Genomic DNA, 17,213 nt, shown 5'->3' with positions numbered 1-17,213 from the left:
CATTTTTCCTCCTTCTGGCTAGGAGTATTAGCAGTAATAACCCTCCATGTCTCTGGCCTAGTAATTTAGGTGCTCATCCTCACTCATAACCTTTCTTTATTAAAATGAGTTTTGTTACCTAAAATACTCTGCGATATAACTCAAATCTTAGGAGATAAAATGGGTTGGATTGGTTTGGGTTTAGGCAAGTTTGATTTACACCTTGAAGTGTGTCTAAGTAATGGTGAAACAAATGGGACACATATCAACCACGTGCAGTATGTAAAGAGGAAAATCAGCTAAGGGTAAATAGTGTTAATTTGAAGTGATTATTTGTGAATAATAATTCTTTAGTCCAGTATATTTTCTAGTATCTGTCAAATTTGTAATATATCTGCAAGCATCCTTATTTTTTAAGTGTTCGTGATAAGAATGATGGTGTACTCAAGGTGTACTAAAACACCGAAAATAGCTCTAAGTGCCACACTCTTAACTTCTAAAGTAACTGCGATGGGTTGCTATGAAATTAGCAAAACATTGTTAGATCTGAGGCAGCAATGACATCATAATTAGACTAGTAGACTAGTGAAGTTCTAGATGAGAATTCCTGTCACTACTGGCAGTGATGGCTTCAGGCAAAGACACTTGTCCTATCTTACCTAAACTCACCAACAACTGTTCTAATGAGAATTCATCTAAGCCTGCTAATAAGTGAGGATTTAAGGGTTCTGGGTTTTGGGGTGGTTTCTTTGTTTGTTTTTTGTTTCTTTGTCTTCAATCTGGGAGCTACATAGATGAGGACGCTAATTCTGTGCTTCCCCTTGGCATCTATATAGAAAGCTTTATGTTCCAGAACAAAACAATGTGTGTGCAGAGAAAGCAAGTCTGACCTGAGTGTAGGGCATGTACTAAATTCAGAAGCTAAATTCGTTACTGGTTTTTGTGAGTGGCCAGTGATTCCTTTAGGTAATGAGTAGGCCTGAGGTAGGTCATGGTGTGCTGTCTTCCCCCATAAAGTCAGGCCAAAATGAACATCATGAGCAAATTGTAAAGGACAGCGTGCAGTTAGAGCTACAGATACCCAGGCCAGACTCTTGATCTTGGTGATACTCGGGGATTTAATGGCTTGGTTATCTACTAGGTGAGCCTCAAACAGTGACACAGCTCTGTGCTGCATCTGCGAGGGTCCAAACCTCACAGACACAGCTGCTTCCATTCCGTAAAATGAAGCTAAAATAATTGAATTTAGCTCACAATATATCCTTTCTTCTTGCTTTTTCCTAATCTTCAGGTGTGGTGAGATTCATTTGCCACGGTTTTCATTAAAGCATGGGATGATCCCAAGACGTTATGTAATGCCTTGGAAACAGAACATGAAATTCAGGAATGTGAATCTGAAGGTATTTTCCTATAGGTATTTATAATAAAAAACCTATACTATTTAATATATCTGTGAATAGACATATATAACTCTACAAAAGCTGCTTTGAAATTTATTTTTCATTTTTTCAGCTTTATTGAGGAATAATAGACAAATATGATTGTGTACCTTTAAAGTATACAACGTGATGCTTTGCTATACATTGTGGAGTGATTACCAAGATCAAGATAACACATTCATCACTTTACATTGTTGACTCTTTTTTTCTTGCAGTGAGAATGCTTCAGGTCTACTCTCAGCAGCTTTCAAGTATATAATACCGTATTATTAACTATAGTCACTGTGCTGAACATTAGACCGTTAGAACTTATTCTTCTTAAAACTGAAAATTTGTACCCTTTGTCTCATTTCTTCCTTCTCCCAGGCCCCGACAACCACCATTCTGTTCTGACAAAAACTATTTGATGCGCCTTCACATAAACTTGCAAACAAAAGTTAAATAGCAATATCTATTCAAATAACCCAATTACAAACTTAAAATAGATAAACCAAAAGATTTCATAAATATGTGTCTACCTTTTTCTCTACATAATGGCAACTCACAGCTGTTAAATTCATCAGAAGTAGGCGCCATTAACATTAAAGCTACCGTACAGAGCATGTATTTTTTTTTAATTGAAGTATAGTTGATTTACAGTGTGTTAATTTCTGCTGTACAGCAAAGTGATTCAGTTATACATATATATATGTATATTTTATATTCTTTTCCATTGTGGTTTATCACAGGATATTGAATATAGTTCCCTGTGCTATAACGGTAGGACCGTGTTTATCAATTCTATATATAATAGTTTGTATCTGCTAACCCCAAACTCCCAATCCAACTCTCCCCCATCCACCCTCCCCCTTGACAACCACAAGTCTGTTCTTTACAGAGCGTGTATTTTTACAGTTGTACTGCACACTGAGGTTGAGAGCTATGGGAACAGTTTGGCTAGATTTACAGATAAGACTCCTTGCTCATTCAATGCTCTGATTCGGTAGTCAATAGTTTCAAAACATTTTCCAAATTCAGATTGATTGACCATTCACTTGTGAAAAGGTAAGTTGTTTCTTTAAAGGAGATTATAATATTTTGTAAGAATCAGACAGTAAGAGGAGATTTCATGTTAGGATTCCTAGGAAGAAATGTGTTTATATAACTAATTTCCAAATTTCTAAAGGATAAGCAATTAATGTTGAATAAGAATGTACTTTGTGAAGACAGAGATATTACAAAATATGAATATTATATACAAAATATAAAAATATGGCTCAATTATTTTCTTATAAAATGCATACATACAATGTAATAAATGAGGCTGCCATTTACCTTGAGATGATTATTTTATATGTATTTTTATCTGATATTTTGAAAACACATATGAAACTAAGGAAATCATGATTCAAATACCAGACTTAAACATCAAATTTGTATGGTTATTAAGACTTTCTAATATCTTAATATTGGGCTGTATTTCATGTAACTTAGTGGCTTATCAAGTCATTTTCAATGTCCTAAGTAGCTTTAGCATGGTGACAATACTAGTACTGACTTTATATTTTTCATTTACTAGAACTATAGGGTATAAACTTTGAGTTGAAGTCAATAATCAAGAACTGTTTTGAATGCATCAAAACATTTCTGTTAGTCTTGCCCTTACTCTTTAGAGCTGTAAGTCAGCATAATTCTTTCATTGTTATTTCACTTCTCCAATTTAGTTAACAGTGTTCCTAACAACTTAAAAAATATAATTAGCAACTGGTGTATGGAATATTCTACCATACAGAGTAAAAGTGAAAATTAAATGAGAATTACAGTGAAGTGAATGTGCACTGAATAAATGCTAGCTATGCTTTCTTTTCATTTTACCATTTTTCCTGATGATATAGCTCTTTAACAACATAAAAACAAGAACACAGCATAGGAGAGAGGGAGCGGCACCCCAAGACCAGGCCAGACTGCTGTTCAGCAGTATCAAAGAATCAGAAATAGATGTACAACTAAGAGAATCTTAAGTAGCTGTTATCTATCCAGCAGCAGGGTGCAGCAGCAGCTGCATACTGTGTAGCTCTTTTACGTAGTAGTTGGCGAAAGTTTTTTCATTCACATAGAATGTTTTATTCAACACTCAAAGAATCCTTTAATAATTCCCATTTTATGTTTGAGGAAACTGAGTCTCACAGTAGGTAAATGACTTGTACAAGAACACAAAACTAGTGAAGTTAAAAGTCAGTGATCTGACTCCAAGTTTATAGTCTGCAGCCCACACCACTGGCTCTTCCTGTTGATCGGAAGACACAAGTGAGAGAGCACTGCTTTTGAAAAAGGGATATTGCTCTGCCCACTAGACCTTCCTTCTCAACAGGAACAGTTAGAAAAACTATTGGGCAACTTCCATCTCAATCTAATAAAGTGGGTTTTTTAAAAATTAATTAATTTATTTTTCTCTGTGTTGGGTCCTCATCGTCGCACGAGGGTCCTCTCCATTTGCAGCAAGTGAATGGGGGCCACTCTTTGCTGTGGTGCGCGGGCTTCTCATTGCGGTGGCTTCTCTTGTTGCGGAGCGCGGGCCTCAGCAGTTGTGGCACGCGGGCTCTAGAGCGCAGGCTCAGTAGTTGTGGTGCACAGGGCCAGTTGCTCCGCGGCATGTGGGATCTTCCTGGACCAGGAATTGAACCCGTGTCCCCTGCATTGGCAGGCGGATTCTTAACCACTGCACCACCAGGGAAGTCCCTAACAAAGTGATTTTTGATGTGATATACAGCATATTTTTTTTTCTTTTAGCATGCAGAAGCATGTGGGATCCATGCTGGCCCTTTGGAAGACTCTCTGTTTTTGAATCACAGTGAAAGGCTTTGCCATGGGGAAGATCGTAAAGTTGTCTTGAAGAAAATCCCACCAGAAATAAAAATTGCAGATATGCCTCTGCATTCACCTCTCTCCAAGTACCAAAGCACTGTGATTTCCCATGGCTTCAGGAGGCGACTGATCTGATGAAAGAAGAATAAAATGATAAAGTATTTCAGTCTCTCCCTCTCTCTCTCTCCCATAATGTTTAAGTCCTTGTACATTTGTATTTTGCCTATAGGTTCAATTTGTTCAAAGGCTATAAGTCAACTGCATACTCTTTAAATTATACTAGCTTAGAAAGGAAATAGGCTGTGAGAATATCTGAGATGACGTGGGGGAACAAGGAAAACTGTCTCACTGAAATTAATTTCACACCAAGTAGTTAAGAAACAGCAGACGGATCCAGTCCTACCATCTAACCTTACCACACTCCTCTACCTTTCTCTCCTTCTTATTCCACCCTTATTATTCATTCCCTCCAAAACTCAGTGTCAAGAAAGCCAAACTGAAATAGAGTTGCAGGATGTGGAATTATTTTTGCTTCTTTTCTGACTGCTCCAACACCCTTCCTTCCGCTCCACTACACCACACACACACCCCTAAGGCTATAGAGACCGGCAGCTAATCAGCATGGTTATTAGAAGTGTTAGTAGACAACTCTGTGATACATCATACAATTTTAGCTGAGACATATGTTTCCATATTGGTTCAGTGTATCCAAGTATCAATTTCCTATAGTGAAGGATTGATTCACATAACTTAAGACATAATAATCACTGTATGCAAAAATGATGCACCACTGTGGAAGACAGTATGGTGGTTTCTCAAAGAATTACACTCAGAATTACCTTATGATCCAGCAATTTCACTTCTAGGCATATGCCCAGAAGAATTGAAAGCAGGGATTTGAACAGATATTTGTACACCAATGTTCATAGCAGCATTATTTATAATATCCAAATGGTGGAAACAAGTCAAATGTCCATCAACAGATGAATGGATTGTTGGGGAGGAAGAAATTTTCCTCTACCCTTCTAGGTTCTTCTGACTGGCTTAAGAATTGAATTGACATGAGACAGATTAACAGGAGAAAGTCAAACAAAAGTTAAATAACATGTATACATGGGAGAGGCCCAGGAAAACTGAGTAACTCACCCAAATGACTGAAACCCTCACTTTGTTTTTAAATTGTATTTATTTATTTATGGCTGCGTTGGGTCTTCCTTGCTGCGTGCGGGCTTTTCTCTGGTTGTGTGGTGAGTGGGGGCTACTGTTTGTTGCGGTGTGTGGGCTTCTCATTGCAATGGCTTCTCTTATTGCAGAGCAAGGGCTCTAGGAGCACGGGCTCAGTAGTTGTGACACACAGGCTCAGTAGTTGTGGAGCACGGGCTTAGTTGCTCTGCAGCACGTGGGATCTTCCTGGACCAAGGCTCGAACCTGTCTCCCCTGCATTGGCAGGTGGATTCCCAACCACTGAGCCATCAGGGAAGTCCCTGAAACCCTCACTTTAAATACCACCTTCAGCTAAAGACAGAAGAGGATTTGGGAATAGTGATTTGGGACTTCAAAGGGAGGAAGGCAATTGACATGGAGATGGAAAAGTAAACGTTTGGTAAATGTTTTCTGAGCCTGCAGAGACAGTGGGACACAGGGTGGCCTGTGATCTCTAAGAGTTTCCCCCACCACATCTAGCTCATGTTCTTTGCAGACATCTCTGGTGATAGCTCTATTCCAGTAATCGGCCCTCTATCTAAATTCCTTTAGGCACTTAGGGGGAAGGTCAAAAGTTCTTCCTGAGTCTTCTGGGCCTTGATTGTTTTCAGCTTGAAATAATCCACATGCCAGAGACATTTTAGGGTGGCAAATTTTGTTTCCCTACAGATAAACAAAATATGGTATATGAATGTAATGGAGTGGATTATTAGTCAGCCATAAAATGAAGTTCTGTTACATGTTCTAACATGGGGAACCTTGACAACAGGCTAAGTGAATAAATAAGACATAAAAAGACAAATATTATGTGATTTCACTTATATGAGATACCTAGAGTAGTCAAATTCTTAGAGATAGAAAATAGAATGGTAGTTAGTTACCAAGGGCTACAGAAGAGGGGAGAATGGGGAGTTATCATTTAAAGGGTAAAGAGTTTCAGTTTGACATGAAAAGTTCTGTAGATGGATGGTTACACGACAGGGTGAATGTATTTAACGCCACTGAATTGTACACTCAAAAAGGGTAAAAATCATTAATTTTATGTCATATATATTTTACCAGAATTTCTTTTTTTAAAAAGACCATAGTGGGTCTAAGCTATGCTTCATTCAGCCAAGTGTTCATATCTGATAACAGCACCGAGGAAACTATTACAGAAAAAGATAGAGCTGTCCATCTAATAACAACTTAAAAATCAGCAAAGAAAGCATCAATACATTATTAAGGAAGATAATTTAAGTGATACTGAACTGAAGCAGGGTCCACTTGACAATTTACTGACACTGGGTTGTGGTGAAGGAAAATACAGCGTTTATTGTAGGCACCAAGCAAGGAGAATGGGCAGCTCATGCTCAAAAGAACCAAACTCCCCGATAGCTTTCAGGGAAAGGTTTTTAAAGGCAACATTCAGGGTGAGGGTTGCAGTGGGTATGACTTTCTTCTGATTGGTTGGTGGTTGTTAACAGGGTGGTGTTTCAGGAATCTTACTCACCAACCTGGTTCCAACCAGTATGGGGTCTCTATGCTTGTGGTCAGCATGTAGTCACCATCCTCAGCCTGGGTGGGAGTCTTTGTCCCTGCAGAACAACTCAAAGATATGTGTCAGATTGTTGTATATATCCCTTGAGGAGGAAGTAGACCTCTGTTTTACTGCTGAACTATTGTTTCTTGACTGCTTTTCCTGTGTTTCTGCATTCCCTCACTTCCCTAATTAATAACTGCTTGTGCCTGCTCTTTGGAACTTTGGGAAGGCCTAGGAGACCAAAGCCTTTTTCTACAAACAAGAAATGGGAGACACAGATGGGCTTTTGTACCTAGGAAGGCTCTGCAGGGTCCTGCTTGGTTTCAGCTTCAGGTCTTCTCAGCTTGTCTCTCCCAGTGTGGAACCACCACCTTATGATCTGGGACAAGGAGAATTAGGGCCCCAGTATTCTCAGAGCCTCTATGCCCAAGGCAGAGCTTCCATCCCATGAATTGGGGCTGAGCAGAAAAAAAAAGGAGTCCCCCACCTTTTGGCCACACTTGCATAGAACTTAGCTTCAGAATCAGGTAGCCGGGGTCAGGATGAGAAATGCTGATATCCTGCCCTGCCTAGGAAGACAGCCCTCTACCTGGGATCTGTGGGGAGAGGAACCCTGTGCTCTTGGCTGCACCAGTCTGCAGTAGAGTTTCCACTATGGTGAGCTGGGAGGGGAGAGGGGAGAAGTGGGTCCTGGATCAAACACCTCAGGGTTCACTGAGCTTTAGGAGATTTCATTAAATAAATATTTCTTCATTTGCTGTATGCACCCAGGACCACGTCCAGAGACTTTAAATGGCTGTCCTTTTGTAATTATTACTGATTTTTTTTTGGTAGTCAGTCTGAAGAGCTCCTCACATTGTCATGCTGGAAATGAAACTCTAGCCTTTTAAAAATTGTTCTAAGGAATCCCGTAGTCCTTTAGATCCAAGTTCTCAATAGAACATAAAGCCCAGTCCGAAGAACTAGAAGAGATACTAGAATATATCTGTCTTGGACTTCCCTGGTACACAGTGCTTAAGAATTCGCCTGCCAATGCAGGGGACACAGGTTCGATCTCTGGTCCGGGAAGATCCCACATGCCGTGGAGCAACTAAGCCTGGGTGCCATAAGTACCGAGCTTGCGCAATAGAGCCCATGAGCCATAACTACTGAGCCTGCATGCCACAACTACTGAAATCCACGTACTAGAGCCCATGCTCTGCAACAAGAGAAGCCATCGCAATGAGAAGCCCGTGCGCCACAACGGAGAGTAGCCCCCACTCACCGCAACTAGAGAAAGCCTGCAGGCAGCAACGAAGACCCAACACAGCCAAAAATAAATAAGCAAATAAATTGAAAACAAAAACAAAACAAAAAGAATATATCTGTCTCCTCAACTGACAAGTACTAGAGCCTAAATAAAGGTATGTGAGGAAGAAAACTGTGAAATATAATTTATATAATTATGTCATTCTACCCACACTTCAGTCCAAACTTGAGAAATTGCCAGGAGGACAATTTATACAACTAATTTAAGAAAAAAAGAAAAAAGCAGTTCTGAATTTTAAAAGCTATTTAGGATAAATTGAAGATTTTTGCTTCCTGTAATTCCCTACTTTGCCTCTAAAATAGACCTGAGCCAACTAACCCACTTCTTCTCAAGAGTAAGCATTGACAGGACTATGTTCCTGTCAAGTATTTCTCCATTATTTTCTCTTCCATTGAAAACAAAAGAAAATTTGGCTGGTGGTGGGATAATTATCAGCAAGATCTTTAAGTTAAAATTCGAGATACTTCTCTGTGTTTATACCACTCAACTAGAATTTAAAATCCAAGGTGACACCTGAGGCTCAATTTCACAGCAATGAGGAATAGGAATGCTGCAGGACATCCTGAAGAGGTTCACCTCTCTATGAAGGGGTGCCTAGAACTGCAGAAGCTCATTTGAGTAGGGTCTTTGTACATCTCTAGGAATAAACTGAAAAAAAAACCCTTCAACAAAAGAGTTGCACTGAGCAATGTACAGTGCTTGGTTCTTGCCTCATGAAAACACCTGAGTATATTGTTCTCATCCAATTGTGCTAATTGTGAGGTCTGGCCCAGTGACAGTCTCCTCACCCTATGGTATCAATTATTCTGTCCTACTTAATTTTCTCTAATTTTGTGTGACCCCTAAGTTATGTCCCAGGAAGTGATTCTCTTTCAGATTATTCCTCATCTAATGTCACTCTCTTAAATGTAAATTCTAATTTGTACCTTTGGCTTCCTCCTTTCAAAACTCCCCATTCCACTGTGGTTTAGTTTAAAACTGTAAATTTCCTTGCAAGAGAGCAGATTATGATGCTGCATCTTGGCCCAGGTGGGTTAGTCCCAGTGACTGGGAAATCTCTGGGATTTCCAGGGTCAAAAATGCCAATGGATATATTTTTCACATACTGAGAATATAGGTGATCATATTTGGCCTTTACTGATTAGCTTCCGTCAGCCTGAGGGGCCACCAAGAGCAGGTGAATAGGTGTACCCCACACAGGGGCGTCTGGCAGAGAAGGTGAGCAGCGGCTAGAATGGAGCCAGCACTACACTCCCCAAGCTGTGTGCATCTCAGTGCATAACTGGGACCCCAGCAACATGGGGACCAGTACAAAAGTCTTCACTGAAACTTCTCTGGCTTTTATGCGATTTACCAATAAAAGCCTTGCTGTCAGAAAACATCTTTCTTCTTTTAAGAATGTGACCAAAACAGTGACCATTGCTGAAGTACCAGCAGCCAAGATGAAGTTCAATCCCTTTGTGGCTTCTGATCAAAGCAAGAACCAGAAAAGGCACATCAATGTACCTTCCCACATTCACAGGAAGATTATGTCTTCCCCCTCTTTCCAAAGAGCTGAGACAGAAGTACAGTATTCGATCCATGCGTATCCAAAAGGATGAGGAAGTTCAGATTACGCGAGGGCACTGCAAAGGGCAGCAAATTGGCAATGTAGCCCAGGCTTACGGGAAGAAGTATGTCACCTATACTGACTGAGTGCAGCGAGAGGAGGCTAATGGCACTGTCCATGTGGGCATTCACCCCAGCAAGGTGCTTGTCACTAGACTAAAACTGGACAAAGACCACAAAAAAGATCCTTGAACGTAAAGTCAAATCTCTCCAGGTAGGAAAGGAAAAGGGCAGACATAAGAAAGAAACAATTGAGAAGATGCAAGAATAAAGTAATCTATATAACTTTCATTAAAAACTGTTAAAATGAAAAAAAGGAGAATGTGGCAAAATGTGTGTGATAGAACACTAGATGAAAAGTCAAGGTGTACCCAGTGTGAATAAAAAGAATGCATATGACCAGAAAACAATGCTGGAAGCCAGTGCATCAAAATGTTTACAATATTAGTTTTGGATCGTGGAGTTATAAATGATTCTTAATTACATCCTCGTATCTTTGTAAATTACAGCAAACATGTATTTTTCTCCACATGTGTGGAAAGCACTCCTCTCTGTTCTGCTGTCAGAGTTTTATATCCAACATAACTATCAACTCTTCTATGAAACCTATCTCATATCCTATTTTCTCCTGTACCAGTTCTCTCCACCTTAACGTTTTCCAAGTTGGTTCTCTGCCTAAGACTTCTCCTTCTTGACCAGAAGAGGTCTCTGCTGCGTCACTCAAAAAAAAGACAAAGCTTTCTTTCTTTTTTTTTCTTTTTTTAAAATGTTTTGTTGGTTTGCGCTTTTTTAAAAAGGTAAAAATTCTTCAGTGCCTCTGAAACTACAAAATTTTCGAAGAGAGCATTTTATCAACGAAGGGGAGCTTAAACCCTTTGGGTACCGTCATCAGTGCCTTGCATTTTACTGAGCCACAGAGCAATTTCATCTGATATGTAAAAATTTGAAAACTAAAAAAGAGAAAACAAGGGAGAACACATTTAAACAGGAAAACATATCTTTTCTAGGGACAAATTAAAAGCCATCAGTAAAGCACTTCCGAGAGCATGGACTTCAGTTAGCCTGACCTGGCTTTGAATTCTGACTTCACTACTAACTGTGTGGCTTCAAGCAGCTCCACACACCATATTCCTCTCTCTCGGTTTGTCATCTGGAAAATGGGGCTACAGGTAGCTCATTCATAGAGTTGTAAATAGTCTGTTAGGGAACAGAAAAGCGCTTAGCGTAACACTCAATAATGATGTTTAGATTCTTATTAGGCCTGTGGATAGACATATGGATTGGGTTGGGAGTTAAATTTTAGCCATACCATGGCTAACTCAGTTGCAAAGTAGCTTTTTCCCGAGAGGAAGAATATAGGAATAGCAGGAAATAGGAGATCCCCTCAAATGGGAAGAGGAACGCTTTTCATCAACCATCTTTGCTTCAAATATCACCACTAAGAAAAAAACCCAAAAATTCATATCTCTAATTTCTTTTAGGGGCTAGGCTAGAATTTCTGTTCCAAGCTGCATCTTTCAAATAATTGTCTCACCAGGAGCCTCACATTCATCAGATGAGCTCCTCATCTTCCCCACTCTTCTTTTCAGGCCTACTGTTTTCTCCTGACTTAACTATTTGTACAAGTTGTCTAACATTGGTAAATACCATCACCTAATAGCGTCCTATGTTCTGGGTGCTCTGGGTCTCAGAAATCACATTAGATCCCGTCTGCTCCCCTTTCCCCTTCCCCACAAAGCCATTCAATCATACCTGTTCCTTGTAGGTAGATGGTAGTATCTTTAAGAGCTGTCTCCTCTTTCATTGCCCGTGAAGAGCTACTCTCCTCCTTGAACCACATTTCTTACGGTTCTGAGATGGGGCCCCCAGATTTGCATTTTTAACAAGCTTCCAGGTGAGGCTTATGTGTGGACCACACTCTAAGTACTGTCAACATGTCTAGGAAGTGCCGCTATGCAAGAAGCATATATAGAACTTCCTTAAACATTGTAGTTTGTCCAAAGGTAATCAAAGCCACAGCCCATGTAGCTGATACAGATTAAAGAATTTGGATCACAGGTAAATGGTTTTCACCACCTATAAGCCGCTTTGGTACTGCTGCTATTTCATCAATTCAGGCTGTTCCTTTTTATTGCTGAATATTATTTCATTGTATGAATGTACCACAATTTATTTATTTATTTATTTATTTATTGGCTGCATTGGGTTTTCGTTGCTGCGCAGGGGCTTTCTCTAGTTGCGGTGAGCGGGGGTTACTCTTGGTTGAGGTGAGCGGGCTTCTCATTGTGGTGGCTTCTCTTGTTGCGGAGCACGGGCTCTAGGCACGTGGGCTTCAGTAGTTGTGGCTCACGGGCTCAGTAGTTGTGGCTCACAGGCTCTACAGCGCAGGTTCAATAGTTGTGACACACAGGCTTAGTTGCTCCACGGCATGTGGGATCTTCCTGGACCAGGGATCGAACCTGTGTCCCCTGCGTTGGCAGGTGGATTCTTAACCACTTCACCACCAGGGAAGTCCCCACAATTTGTTTATTCATTCACTCATTGAAGCTCATTTGCCTTTTGTGTTAGAGGTCCCCAAGACCACTTCCAGTTTCAATAATTCACTAGGAGGACACGCAAGACTCAGCACGTAGTCATACTCATGGCTATGATTTATTACAACAAATGGATATGTTACCAGATCAAACTTGGATCCACTTGCTGGCCAATCTACTGACAGGCCAATCTACTGACACTGGGTTGTGGTGAAGGAAAGTGCAGCGTTTACTGCAGGCCAACCAAAGAGTTCAGGCAGCTGGTGTTTAAAAGTCCCAAACTCCTTGAAGGCTTTCAGGGAAAGGTTTTTAAAGGCAGGGTGAGGGCCAGGGTCGTGGGGTGTGTGATCAGTTTGCTGACATTCTTCTGATTGTTTCATGGTGAGGCAACAGGGAGTCAACATCATCAACATTCTGGTTCCAACAAGTCTGGGGTCTACATGCTTGTGGGCAGCACACAGTTAACTTCTTCCACCTGGTGGAGGTTTCAGGCTCTGCAAAACAGCTCAAAGGACATGGCTCAGAATATTATCTATAGCCCTTGCCCTTGGTTTAATGGCTAAAATATTATTGTTTTTTCTTGCTTGACTCTTTTCCTTTCTTTCTGCATTTTCTCACTTCTCTGGTTAAATTTACTCTTTAGAATTTGGGGAAGGCCTAAGAGGCTAAAGTTTTTCTACAGACAAGAGGAAGGCAGGGGACATGTCGGGGTGGGCGGGTTCTGTTCTGGAAGGGCTCCCTAGGGTTCTTCTCCGTTACAGATACAGAGCAAAATCAGCAAAGGAAAAAGGCACATGAAGTCCAAGGGACAGAGAGCACTAATTTCCAAGAGTCCTCTCTCAGTGGGAGTCGAACAGGGCAGACAGACTTAATTCCCCCAACAATGAGCTGTGACAACTCTGTTTTTAATTTGATCAGGAAACGTAACTTGTTCATCCTTTGGTCTTTCTGGAGATTTAAGAGAATACTTTGCAGATACAGCAAGGTTCATTGTCATCCAGGTATTGCAAGACAAAAGTCATGTTTGCATTACAGTTTTCTCAAGCAATCGCAGGTGCATTTTATCCTAAGTGATTATTAGAAGATCAGTCCTCGACTGATGCTACCTTCCAGAAGAGAGCTAAGCTTTAGAGAGTCAACGAAGTCACGGTGGTTTCCAGGAGGATGCAGATCTGAGCGACGGGTACGATGTGAGCCAATGAGAGCTAGAAAGGACTTTCTACACACGGGAAAAGCATAAATAGAGGAGATGAGGAAGGGAAAAGCCACTGCATTTACAGAATGGTGAGAACATCCTGGGCAGAGAAAAGTTTCCTGGTGGGAAATAAAAGAAGGTAATCTTAGGAAAAGGGATCCAGCTTATCGAGGACTTTCAATCCCCAAATTAGTGATCGAAATAGATTACTATATAGAGAGTTATGTTAATGATCATGACAGAGTTTGAGAAAAATTAATCTGGCAACACTTCAAAGGATGGATTGGAGATTAAGCGATGAATAAACTTGTTTGAAAATAAACCCAGGTGAGAAGCCCCGATTAGGATCAAAGATATGTGGATGGGGAACAGAGGGCTCCCTCGAGACAGTTTATATTGGGGTGAATGAAGCACACGAGCAAGGCTTGAGCACATGGAAATAAGGTCAGCCTATCCTGGAGAGGAGTTTAGTTGCACTTGGTAAGTTACCTTTATAAATGAGGTCAGTAAGGCACTATAGAGCCTTTTTTTTTTTTTTTTTGCTGAGGCTGCTTGTGGGATCTTAGTTCCCTGACCAGGGATTGAACCCCGGCCCTCGGCAGTGAAAGCACAGAGTCCTAACCACTGGACAGCCAGGGAATTACCTATTAGAGCCATTTTAACCTCCAAGAAAAGGTATAAAACACTTTCTACTAGAAAGACAGATGATAATGCAGAGGGGGAAAAAATCAATGTGTGGTATAGAAGTAGCAAGAGGTGCAGTGTTTTTTTTATCGTGAAGTATTTTAAGAAAGCCATTTAGTGCGACTAATCTGTTTTCCCTTTCAAAGGTAGTTCATTTCAGTATAGCCTAATTAGGAAGGAATAAATAAGGCACCCGAGGTCAAGATTGGACCTGCTTTGTTAACTTATAAAAATTCAAGAAAGCAGTAATATCTAAGAGCTCATACATTCATATCTGAGATCTGATACATTTGGAATGAGCTATGAGCTGATGTGGGACTGTATATATATATATTTTTTTTTGTGGTACGTGGGCCTCTCACCGTTGCGGTCTCTCCCGTTGCGGAGCACAGGCTCCAGACGCACAGGCTCAGCGGCCATGGCTCACGGGCCCAGCCGCTCCGCTGCACCGTGGGATCCTCCCGGACCGGGTCACAAACCCGCGTCCCCTGCATCAGCAGGCGGACTCCCAACCACTGCGCCACCAGGGAAGCCCAGGCTGTATATTTTTAACAAAAGCTGAAATTACATTTTTAAAAAATTTTATTTTATTGAAGTATAGTTGATTTACAATGTTGTGTTAATTTCTGCTATATAGCAAAGTGATTCAGTTATACATACATACACATCCTTTTTCATGTTCTTTTCCATTATGGTTTATCACAGGATATTGAATACAGTTCCCTGTGTTATACAGTAGAGCCTTGTTGTTTATCCATCCTCTATACAATAGTTTGCATCTGCTAACCCCAAGTTCCCAATCCATCCCACTCCCTCCCCGCTCCTCCTTGGCAACCACAAGTCTGTTCACTATGTCTGTGAGTCTGTTTCTGTTTTGTAAATAAGTTCATTTGTGTCATACTTTAGATTCCACATATAAGTGATATCATATGGTATTTGTCTTTCTTTTCCTGACTTTGCTTAGTATGATAATCTCTAGGTCCATCCATATTGCTGAAAATGGCATTTCATTCTTTTTTATGACTAAGTAGTAAGGAATAACATTTCTAATCATGCCACCAACTCAAATTTTCTCAGTGCAAAAACAACATTAACATGCTTTGAAGATGTACAGTGTCTTGAAGAAGTGGTAGAGTAAAAGCTAGCTGCTGCCTGTGTCATGCTGCTCTGTCAGATTCACAAGCTCAGTTTCTCCCTTCCTCTCCTCCTTCACCCCATTCCCCTGGCAATGGCCTTCCTTCTGCACTTCAAACATGCTAAGTTAGTCCCCATCTCAGAACTACCTGCAGTGTTCCTCCCAAGATTTTCCCGTGGCTGCCTCCTTCTCATCGTTCAGTTTTGTTTGTTTTTTTAAATACATTTATTTATTTTTGGCTGCGTTGGGTCTTCGTTGCTGCGCGTGGGCTTCTCCCTAGTTGCGGAGAGCGGGGGCTACTCTTGGTTGCAGTGCATGGGCTTCTCATTGCGGTGGCTTCTCTTGTTGCGGGGCACAGGCTCTAGGCGCGTGGGCTCAGTAGTTGTGGGTCGTGGGCTCAGTAGTTGTGGCTCACAGGCTCTAGAGCGCAGGCTCAGTAGTTGTGGCACATGGGTTTAGCTGCTCCGCGGCATGTGGGATCTTCCCAGACCAGGGCTCGAAGCCGTGTCCCCTGCATTGGCAGGCAGATTCTTAACCACTACGCCACCAGGGAAGCCCCATCATTCAGTTTTTAAACGGTATCCTCTCCTCAGGGAGGGATAGCAGATGCTGTTGGGAGCCCTGCCCATAGGCTCTTCACAGGCTGTGCATTCATCCCCCAGATGCTGTGGGTATTGGCTGCTCATGACTCAGGCCTTTGTCCTTTTATGGGGAATTGCTCTTGGCCGGCAGGAGCCTCCTCACCTGGCAGTGGTCCCGGAGATAATGGCGGTAAGTTACCTCCCCCACCCAGGGGAGGGCGGTGGACAAAGGCTAAGTGATGAAAGGATGTAGCAGCCTCCTCACCTCTGGGTGGCACAACTTCTGTGGTGCAATTCACGATTCAGGGCTTCCCATGGGATCAGGCTGAGACTAGACTCTTCCTAAAGCCATATCTTTGCTGAACTTCATCCCCTGCTGTCCCCTACTTTTTTTACCTAATAGGTTTCTCTTTAAGATCATTTAAGCAGGAATTCCTATCTTAGGTTCTGTTCACAAGAAAGACAGCTGGTGAGAGAAGTGGTCCTAGGAAGCCAACTGGATCTAGATTTGGCGTTGGATAACTCATCCACTAGATGGCAATGAGAACTCTGTCATTGGTAGTGAGTGAACTATTGTTAGTGCTTGACTTGCTGTAGGGGTGCAGTTGCTAAGATTTTCACCTGCAGAGAACTAGGACAAAATATAGGTAGAAGAAGCTGCATTAAATTGTGCAATGGCTCTGGTATTTAACATGTATCAGGAAAACAGGGGAAAGCTTGGTACACAGGAATGCTTGGACTATTTTTGCCACTTCTTGGGAGTCTGTAGTTATTTCAAAACAAAAAGTTAAAAATGAAAACCAACAAACAGCAATAATGTAAAAATAATATTATATCCTAGGTGGAATGGTAAACATTAGTACCATCATTAAGGACTTCAGGGATACACAAACAATGGTTCCCATATACCCCCATTTGATTCAATAGCTTGACCTCTTCAAAAACCAAATTAATTGTGGCAGATGACATGGACTACCTGAAACTCAACCAAATAACCCCAATTGATGCCACTTCATTGAATGTGGTACCTTTATTAGAATAGATTAACATAGACTTTGGTATGTGGTGTAAAGCCCTAACTGACATCTATATCCTTTTCTATACCCATCAGAAAGGTGAATCAGTAAAAGTTTGCATTCACAAGGAATGGATAATAGTATATACAGTCACAGCTTTGCCT

The 17,213-nt window shown here is 41.2% G+C and overlaps 1 protein-coding gene and 1 pseudogene across 1 annotated transcript; both read left to right on the top strand.

Annotated features, from left to right (window-relative positions):
• The first annotated feature begins 604 nt into the window (after positions 1-604).
• Positions 605-4,397, top strand: SPMIP10 (sperm microtubule inner protein 10). The gene is made up of 3 exons (XM_060006964.1): positions 605-690; positions 1,271-1,379; positions 4,188-4,397. Exons 1-3 carry the CDS (start codon positions 605-607, stop codon positions 4,395-4,397), a joined length of 405 nt encoding a protein of 134 aa, XP_059862947.1.
• Positions 4,398-9,738: 5,341 nt separating this feature from the next.
• Positions 9,739-10,175, top strand: LOC132422119 (large ribosomal subunit protein uL24-like; annotated as a pseudogene).
• Positions 10,176-17,213: the final 7,038 nt, after the last annotated feature.

This window comes from Delphinus delphis, chromosome 3, assembly GCF_949987515.2.
Source record: "Delphinus delphis chromosome 3, mDelDel1.2, whole genome shotgun sequence".
NCBI classification, from domain to species: Eukaryota; Metazoa; Chordata; class Mammalia; order Artiodactyla; family Delphinidae; genus Delphinus; species Delphinus delphis.
Note: the sequence above shows the minus strand (reverse complement) of the source record. Positions and strands in the feature narration are given on the sequence as shown.

Coding starts and splice junctions, on each gene's coding strand:
- SPMIP10 (XM_060006964.1), top strand. CDS start 605: ATGGCTTCAGGCAAAGACACTTGTCCTATCTTACCTAAACTCACCAAC. Junction 691..1,270: donor TCATCTAAGCCTGCTAATAA/GTGAGGATTTAA, acceptor CCTAATCTTCAG/GTGTGGTGAGATTCATTTGC. Junction 1,380..4,187: donor TCAGGAATGTGAATCTGAAG/GTATTTTCCTAT, acceptor TTTTTCTTTTAG/CATGCAGAAGCATGTGGGAT.